The sequence below is a fragment of the Cupressus sempervirens genome, chromosome 3 (assembly GCF_028749045.1).
Source record: "Cupressus sempervirens isolate cs-2001-9-10 chromosome 3, ASM2874904v1, whole genome shotgun sequence".
NCBI lineage: Eukaryota > Viridiplantae > Streptophyta > Pinopsida > Cupressales > Cupressaceae > Cupressus > Cupressus sempervirens.
The window spans coordinates 197,423,762-197,434,064 of record NC_143120.1 but is presented as its reverse complement, the minus strand read 5'-3'; the positions used below and the strand labels follow the sequence as shown (position 1 = coordinate 197,434,064).

Sequence of the window (10,303 nt, the reverse complement as noted above, 5' to 3'; positions counted from 1 at the left end):
ACATGGAGGGTAGGGGACGAGATTAGTTAGATAGGTTTAAGGGAAGTGGGTGGTTGTTTTGAGTTGGACATAAAATTTTCTAAGTTAGTGTTAAGTAAATAATAAAGTGGTATGTGTGAGCATGGGGGTTTAGAATTAGGAATAAATTAATAAAACAAAAGAAAAGAGAGATATAAAGTTTGGGTTTTGAGGTAGTTCTGACAAAGGACATACAATATAGTTTGATTTGGGTATATTAAAAAGTGATGGTGTCCATATTAAATAGTAAGTATATTATTAAGTGGTTAGTGTTAGTCATATTTTTTAAGGGGTTGTCATGGGTGGGATTAGTATTAGACTTTAATTAATGGTCATAGCTAGTTAATAATTGAGTCAATATTAAAATTTGTAAACAATGGTAATAATTTAGTTAGAAATTGTAGTGTCATTGTTAGGAGATAGTAGTGGTTGGTAGATTTTAAGTGAGAAGATTAGTTAGCATAATTTTAATTTAGTCTAAAATTGTATATAAGTTAAGGTATATGTATCCTTCAATATGGACCTAATGAATATTGTATGATTGCATATAGTTACAATGTGTAAGAGAATATATATAATTATTTATATTTATAGTTATTAGTTTGTAATAAATGAACGACCTAGTACATGTATTGGTTCAATATGGACTATTGACATAGGCAAGATTGTAGAACTCACATGATAAGAATATTGTATCATCTTGATTGGCTATGGTTGTAGTATTGGCTATGAAGATAACATACTAAGTTAAGACTACTTATAGATCAAGTAATTAAAATTGAATACATGCAACAGGTTAGTAGAGAATATAACAATCTAGATAGTAGATAATGTGTTAAACTTAGTTAGTGTCCAATAACACGAACTAATAGTAAGTAGATAGTAGGTTATTACAAATTGTTAGAGTTGAATGCAATGCAAAAGTATAGTGTTAATTAGTTAGTACATAAATTTGGGTCAATAACCATGAAAAATTAATAATTTGTCGAGTTGTGGATTCAATACATGATTAAGGTTACGATGTTGTCCTCTAGATATATAGACATAATTATATGTTGATGAAATGGATAGTTAGTTATTAAATCAAATCATTTCATAACTACTTGTGATCAAAATCTTCACATAAGATTTATGGAATCCTGTTGCTACCCACTACGTGGATGCATATTAACTATGCACTTTTATATGTGTATACAAAGGTCCTCCTTATATATAGATTTAGAACCCAAATACTCCTCCTTATATATAGATTTAGAACCCAAATAGTATTTCATAACTAAAGCATTTCATAACTCATAAATGAATTATCTTGTCATAAATTTGGATGTTAATAGATGCAAGCCTAGGCAACATGTGCCCCTTGATAGCTATTACTTTGACCATGGCTAGGATACAATTAGCCTTGTAGTAACAAAATCGCCTAAAAATTATTGTGATTTGGAAAATTGTCATTGTGTGTATCAAATACCTAACACTCTAATTGTTAAGGTGACGACCACCTAGGATTACATTTCAAAATAAAATAAAATTTGTAGTTGTGTTTTTGCCTATAATTTTGGACATGACAAAAAATTCCTAAGAAATAAAATTGAGAGAAAACCACATGACACAATATTTATATGTAAAAACTTGGTAAAAATACATCAATAAAAACAATGGTAACAAAATCATCAACGATTGATAAATTTGAGCTATCCAAAAACATGTTGGAAATCTTATCTCCGCTAATTTTTTAGAATATTAAACAATCAATTTCTCCTAATGAACTTGCAATAGGGGACAAATTTTGTGTAGGAAAAACATGAGAAAAAGCTCTCTTGTCTTCATTTGCATCAAGGATGTAGTTGCATCTTCCTCAAATACAAGTTTTGCCTTCATAGTTTTGCTTGGCTACCCTACATCTCCCCCCAACTATGGGGTACTTATGAAATAGAGTTCAAAATGCTCCACTTGCCAAACCCTTTGGTGTAGAGGAAGAACCCCACTCTTTAGTCCTCTTCTCAAGCCATCTGCTTATTCTCACCACCATATGCAATGTTTTATTTACTAAACCATAAGTCTCCTTATCTAACAAATAGAGGTTTGGAATAGGTTTGACAAAAATATTGTGAATATCTCATCAATCATTATCTAAACCATTCTCAATTGGATTTACAGAAACTGCAAGGGCCACTAGAAAGAATTTGGCCTACTCCAACGTTAACTCATGTAATCTATTTTTTGGCTGCACAATTTTCGCAATGATCTTCAAGTTGAGACTCATGGAGATATGACCTTCCTCCATGAAAAGAACCATAGACTTAGCCGTATTGTCCTAACAAGCCTTAGTAATAGAAAGTGAAAATAGTACCTTTATGGAATTCTATGTCGTCTTAGCAACTTCTTTGTTTTTATGCCTGAATTAGGTTAGGTGACTTGGAAATGGCTATGCCTTTTTCTTAGACATAGACTTGCCTTTCCTCTTAACCTGCAACCAACACTTTCTATTTGACTCAAACACCAATATCCTCTCTAAAATAATAGTTTTGGCTAGACCTAATAGATACATCCACAAACAACTCATATTCAACAAGCTTTAGTTCTTGGGACACAACTTCAAGGCTAATTTTAATGAAAAACCAACCCAGTAGAATTTTAAAATTTGCAAGTCTTATAGTCATAATGGTTCACATGAGAAATAATCAATTTTGGATAAGCAACCATAGGTGGGAAACCACCCACTTCAAGTAGAGCACTCTACATATTTGGGCCATCAAGACATTTATATTATCCTCTCATTCTCCTCACAATTCCATGATTATACATATCATACAACCATGTCTCTAATCCCTTCCAAGCTAATCTTTGTAGCATGCAACAATAGTGGTTGGAGATTAAAATTGGGTATGAAAGGCAATGTATCAAGGGTTTTGCTATTATAGTTACCATATGGTGCCTAGAACCTAGAATTTCACAAAACAAAGTCATGAGGTACTTGACAAATTACTACACATGCTACATCTTGAAGAAGCCTTATTTATTTTTAAAGAGACAAAGGTAAAATGAAATAACTCCTATCCTAACCCATTTGATTGCATGCTTGGAAAATTTTCCCTTGCTACAAAGCTAAAAATTATAGTCCCATAAAGAAATTATAAAAATTCATTAAATATACCCTACTAGAGTAAACTCCTTCATTTGTCATGATGAAGATTCAAATTGCAAGTGTGGTTGTTACACAAACATATTGACCTATTAATGTTTGATACAACCACTAGACTTTTAAAATCCCCATGAGGTGGATAAACCATATGTGAATCTCGCAAGGAATGTTGGTACATTGCCAACAATATTTCTATGAAGTTTACATTGAATAATTTTCCCATGTTCCATGTGTGGTGGTTCACAAGAATCCACTTCTCATGAGAATGAATGGAACACTTAATACCCATTGCACTTAAGTGAAGCACTAGGACTTCCCAAGAGAAAACTCATCCTAATACTACACTAGTTCAAGTGTGCTTAACTATGGAGTTTCCTCCAAGATTAAGTCCACTTGGCTTCCAACCCAATTTGCAAAACTTTCAACAAATATTATGCATTATAAACCATTTTCATTATAAAGGCCCTTAAGCTCATCAATTAACAAGGTGATATTTTCCTCGTCGAGACAAATTATGGTATTGCTATCAGAAATCCACTTGTAGTTTTCGAGTCAAACTCATTGTCGCATGTTCATTAGAAGTAATTCACAAGAACTCATCTCCCATAAGAATGAATAGAAAACTTAGCACTCATTGCATCCAAGTGATGCTTAAAAAGGTGAAATGCAAGCACTTTGCATGATGTCACCCATCTCAATACTGTTCTGACTCGAGTACACTTAATCATGGGAGTATGCTTGAGCAAGTACTCCAACTCAAGCACACTTAACCATGGAAGCACACTTGAGCAAGTACGACTCTAGCTCAAACACTTAACCATGGAAGTGTGCTCAAGTTGTAGTACTAGGATGTGTGACCCCCTGTGAGTCCCAAAGCTTTACCTACATGCAATGACTACTAAATGTTCCATTCATTCTCATGAGAGATAGGTTCTTGTGAACCACTACTCGTGAAATATGGGTTAATGAACTTGACTTAAAAACTACACAATTGAATCCTGACATTGATCTCAAAATTTGTTTTTTTAAGAAAAATATCTCCTACTTATCATAATAATGTGTTTATATGATTAGTATGATGATTTTATTAAAAGAAGTTTAACTATTCAAGTGGATATAAATCTTGGCCAAAGGTACAGAATTGAACTGCTTTTGCTCACAATAGCAACTGTCCTCTAAAGTTGATCCTTTATATTCTCTTGTTTTCAATCGGTCATCTGTCTAATTTAAGGTAGAAATGGCCAATACTTGTTGAGTCTTGACCTGCATAGGTAGTCTTCACCTTGGTTACAAAAATAATTTGATGTACTAAGACTGCACTGTTATGAAAGAGAAACGAACATGCTGCGAGGTGATGTATATGTATTATATATTCCCTCTTCCATGCCTTGAAAATGAGCTTTAAAGAATGATTTTGTATTTAAACTATCCATTCTTGGCATATCAATGTTCGGTCTGGAAACTTCGGAATCTCTTTGCCATCTAGTAGCTGGAATCGTTGTTTGTATTTCCAAGATATGTAGAGCCTGTATCCACAGGGAAGAGAGATTGAAAATAAATCTAAAACAAAAACTAACATCCAAAACAGGTAGAGAAACTACAAATGGAATTTAAAAGCCCCACGTATTCCAGCTTTTGCACAATTGATTTTTTATTTGGAAAATATCCAAAAGCTCAAGAGCTTGCAGTAATTCCTTTCAGTGCCTAAAACTGCAAAGAAAAAATATTTACTCCATCAATCCAATTCATTATGTCACAGGGACAATATCTTAAGTTACCTGCTCAGCCTAGAATTATAGAATACAATTGAATGTTTATTTGGTCCAACCTCACTCCTTCATAATCAATCCATGAGACTGTCATTGAAGTCTCAAAACAAGTAGTGGCAAATTCCTTCTCAAAGAACTTATCAATGTGGACAGAAGGAATAAAAAAGGAATGAAGATGTGGAACAGGCAAGTGAGTAGGCTGACACAAAACCAAAGCTAAAAGCATAACATGCCAAGTGACCAAAGGAAGTGGTGTTTGGGACTCTCATGGGAACCAATTGAGTACTAGGGCTGTTTATTATCCTGAAATAAGTTATCAACTGAGTGTCAGAGCCCAGAATAGTCAAGCGATCGGTATTCTTCCACCATATTGTCACACCCTTACGCTAGGAGAGATGAGATCAGCAACTATGTGCCACGTGGCTAAAACTAAACCATTGCCTGCACCTGGGGATTTCATGGTGAATGAGAGTAGAATTAAATTAACTACAAATCTAAACATTTCACAAAGATAAATCACACATGCAATATATAACAAATTAAAAATATATAAGACACATTATTTATCCTAGATAAAAATCTTTTAGAAGAAAGAACACAGTAACAAAAGTGTACATAAGCATTATTTGGTAAATTGATACACTTACAAGGTGTCATGATTACACTAAGAATTGATCCAAAACATCACCAACAATACTACAGGCCATCTCCAAGTGCCTCTTCTGTAAACCGATAGAATATTAAATGGCACCCCACAAATATATATAGTCTATCTTTACTGCTACACAGTGATCCTTGCAAAAATTAGCCATAAACAAACACCAACAATACTACAGGCCATCTCCAACTGACTCTTCTATAAACCGATAGAGTATTAAATGGCACCCCACAAATCTATATAGTCCATCTTTACTGCTACACAGTGATCCTTGCAAAAATTAGACATAAACAAACCCAAGACTCCCACTGTTGGGGATACGTCTAATCTCATTTCATAGAATAGCATACACAAAGCTACCAGCGATGCCAACATAAGGAATTGATCTCATGTCCTCCCCATCAGTTGAAAATAAATACTACTTAACATCAACATGCTTTCTATGTAATAACCCAAGTTTTTTTCTATCTCTATTCCATTTGATCTCTGCCGCTAAGATTCTTAGCAGCCCTCCAACTCTTTCACTCCAAATTGTCAAAAAACAAAAGAACGAAAAATATTTCGAGTCTAATCATATATTTACTGTTGCCAAATATCAACATACCACTCTAACGAATAAAATGATCACTATCCTGCTACAATAAATAGAGGGTAGATTTGAACCTCACAAATTGCAACCTCAAAACGTAACAATCAATTTTTTTTTGATTAAATATAAAATGAAATGTCATTAATGAAATTCATTCACTTGAATTAACTTAATGTAAGTCTTTCTGCTATAAATGATTAAAATAATGCCAGGCATCCTCATCGTCCTACCCTTCCATGACCATCATGCCTCTATCTTCTTCCACAGCCCACTTCCTTAATTACAAAGTTAAACAAGTTTGGTAAAATTTCAAAGTCCTTGGTTTGTGCTATATGAAGCAGGCCGTACCCCAAACCTATTTCATATGAATATAATGCATAATAACAACATATTTGTTAAAATAGTTGGAAGGCCGTTATAGTACCCTCATTCCATACACACGGAATATTTAGGTCTTGCTTTCAAAGCTGTTTAGACAAAGGAGACCTAGTGTCACTTGCAGTCACGTCAATTTTAAAATATTTTTATGCTATAATGTGTATTTAATTAGATTTTGAAATTGTGAAGCATAAACATAAGAAAAATGAAGCATGACACCACATATGCTTATTTTACCAACTCTGTAATCTCCATGTTCAAATAGTAACAGTGCTCTTTAAATTAATTACATACAGGCTTTTTGCATGGTGGAAGGTTGATATGATAGGTAAACTTGACATAGTATGCACATTCATACGAGGTGTAAACTCAGAAACAAGGGAGGGAGGAACAAGAGAGAGGAGAGATCCAAGTAAAGCAGATCTTATCGTTTCATGCAAAATAGAGGTCAGGGAAAAGATACTGGAACTTGTACTAAAATATATGAATAAAATGGCTACCCAAATATGTGGAAAAATAATTCTCTATCATGTAAACTAACATTATATCCATCAATTGAATACTGTTTAATTTACTTTTTTACTGTCAATTCCAAACTGTTACATATTTTATCTAAATGTCAAGAGGTACAATCTATGATCTCTAGGATCTAGAGTGCCAGTAACACACGTATAAAAAATAAAAATAAAAATAAAAATTTGAATGTACTTGGCTACATCTACTGAGCCAGAAGTCTGCAAGAGAACTACTATTGGACGTTGAAAGCTCCACGACATTGACATTGCTCCAACTCCAGAACATCAAATCCCACTCAACAAATGTGGGGTCATCCATCTTACTGGTATGGCAATACAAACATGCTACGGAGTGTGGTCATGCCTCTTGGGCACAAGAACTCATTATGATGAACAGAAATAGTAGATTCAGGACACGTAGAAAACTCTAAGAATAACTCCACAGGGAATTGACTCGACTTTTGCAGCAGTCCAAATCATGAGTAGTTGGTAACTTGAGAAGTGTATCACAACTATGAAAGCTGGCTTGCTTACAAATGGAAATGAAATTCAACCCCCAAACTTACAAGCTTAAAAGGTACACAGCTTGACCAACTTGCTCTGCCTCAAATACTTCACCACATACTAGAGGACATAAAATTGAGAGTACAAATATTCACGTATTTTGAAGTATTCTTCGGATAAAGGGCCCTCAATGACTACTTGCTGGATTCCAGTCTGTTGAACATATAAAGAAGATATTCAGAATAAAAACATGGAAAGTGCTTCAGAAAATACAAGCATCAAACCTAATTATAATACCTTTTGGGTTGAGTCTCCAACCTTACGGACAGTAACATTATCTCCACAACGCAATTGTCCACCCATGAATTCAGCCTGAAACATATATACAAGTAAAAATAGCCCAGATGGAACAATTAAACAATTGTTAATTATAAGAAGTTTACTGCCTTCTGAAAATGTTAAAAGAGACATTATTCAAAAATATAAAAATTATAAGTTGAAGGCCAAGATAAATCATGGGATATTGAAAGAGAAACCACTGAACTAAAAACAATTTGAGGACAGTGGAGGAACCAGAATTTTAAAAAATAATGTAACAGATCTACATAAACCCTAGTCAAGGCATTTTCTATGACTGTCAATGCAAGAGCATACATATGTTGGACTAACCGCCTAAGTTCACCTTTGGGATTCGCAACATGGCTTAACCACCTCATGTGTTCTATAAGTCTAGTGGTTGTATAATTATTGTGCATTAATAGGTCAATGTTTTGGTGAGCTGGCAACCCTAGCTTGATACAAGTGGTATTAGAGCTTGGTCAAAGGTATTCCCCTTTGGGATTTGGGACATGGCTTAACCACCTTTGTGTTCTCAAAGTCTAGTGGTTGTATCGGGCATTAACAAGTCAATGTTTGGTGCAACGGCAACCCTAGCTTGTAATAACATAGAGGATATTTTTATGATAGAATAACAAGGGCTAGAAGCATCAATCATGACTCATAATAGTTATGAGCTAACATATTCAGACCAGAGTTAAACAACTCATTAAGTTAATGAGTACTTGATAAGTAGGAGATAATTTCCACAGCTAGTCAAATTGTGATATGAATATCAAGATTTAACTGTGTGATTTTGAGTCAAACTCGATGACCCATGTTTCATGAGTAGTGATTCAACATGAATCCATCTCTCATGAGAATAAATGGAACACTTAGCACTCATTGGATCTAGGTGATGCTCACAGGGGTGTTTTAAAACCTTCACCAAGTGTTGTGCCTTATGAACCATTCACGAGTACTTGCCATTTTTTGGCCTCGCTGAGTATTTTCACGGTATGGCCAGAGGTTCTAAACCAAATACTTTGTTTCTTGGGCACCTACTGACCAGATAGTTAGCTAGTAAGACTCCACATGCCAAAAACATGGATTGGACACATCAAAAAAGTGTATTTTTGGCTTCATAAGCCCTATGAACAGAATCTAAACACACACCACAATTAGGGTAAATTGCAAGAACTTTTTATAAGATTCAAAGAATGTTTTCTGGAATTTCAAATTTGCAGGTTAGAAGAAGAGCACAAGTAACTGAGTGCATTCCAATAGCCATGCAAACTTTGTGCACCCAGGCCCACAATTTCTAAATTTAAAAGAGCCAATCTAATGATAACTAAAATCCTATAATAAATTTCACATGTACCAATAACTGATCATTTTTTAGCATTTTTGGTTCATTATTGACTCATTTGTGCACCACTACTAGGGCATTTCTGCATGAATACTGGGGATTTTGTCCATGAGTTTTAGGAATTTTAAGTGCATATTTATTGAGGCATCTTAAAAGTAGGCACAAAGAACACTCTGAAATTGCCACTTTTTTACCCTTGAACACTTAGGGGTAGGCAGAAGTACAGGTCAACCATAGCTTTAGTACTGGGGATAGCACCATGATTGCAATGTCGAGGTCAATCGAAAGAAGCCCCCCCAACACGCAACTTAGGGACCAAGTGGATAATGGGAGAAATGAGCTTTGGTCTACTTATGGCATCATTGAGGATAACCTGATCGATCAAAGAATAGGAGTGTTCTAGGTCTCAGTTGCTCAGAGTTAGTTCTGCAACAAATTCTATAAGGAGTTTCACTAATACCCAAAAGCCAAAGAATATTTTTCAAGTAGCTAAGTCGCATATGGGGAGATTAAAAAAAAATTGCCGGAATCTAATGTATAGTTTAGGCTCTACAAGTGTACAGAGTTAACTATATCTGCTACTTGCATGCTTCCCCTAGTTCCATTTGTTTACTCCAAGCATGTAAAGTACTCCTAATAATCTAGCATGTAAAAGTTCAATTTTTTATTGCATTGCCTTCAATTTGCATAATTTTTCTTTTCTGATTTACATTTATACAAGTTCATGTGAATCTATGGGAACACATCCCCCACCCCCCACAAAAGTTGCCCATGTTTGTAGGATAGTGGCATCCGTGGAATGCAAAGACATGGAGGGGATGCTCCCCTATTGTCCTAGCATCACCATTCGTGACTTGGAATCTTTTTAAAGACACCCTCCTTATAAGTGGACACTTTCAACACATGCCCCTATCTGGGGATTCTAGAGGACTCTAGCACATCCTAGAGACATCCAAGGGACTCTCAAGAGTCTCCTAAATGTCCTAGAGACATCCAAGTTACCCTCAAGAGTCTCCTTAGAAGGGGACACTTTCAAGACATGCCCC

The 10,303-nt window shown here is 34.9% G+C and overlaps 1 protein-coding gene across 2 annotated transcripts in view; it reads right to left on the bottom strand.

The window, feature by feature from the left end:
* Nucleotides 1-7,096: 7,096 nt before the first annotated feature.
* The window catches only part of CPSF100 (cleavage and polyadenylation specificity factor 100), a 257,061-nt gene continuing 253,854 nt past the window's right edge, over nt 7,097-10,303 (bottom strand). For both annotated transcript variants that reach the window (XR_016362048.1, XM_089819032.1), the window contains 2 exons: nt 7,871-7,945; nt 7,097-7,786 (listed from right to left, as the gene is read on the bottom strand). Coding sequence is in view for 1 of the 2 variants with exons in the window: in XM_089819032.1 (XP_089675158.1) it covers nt 7,694-7,786; nt 7,871-7,945 (168 nt within the window). In the remaining variant the exon portion in view is untranslated. The remainder of the gene's footprint in view (nt 7,787-7,870; nt 7,946-10,303) is intronic.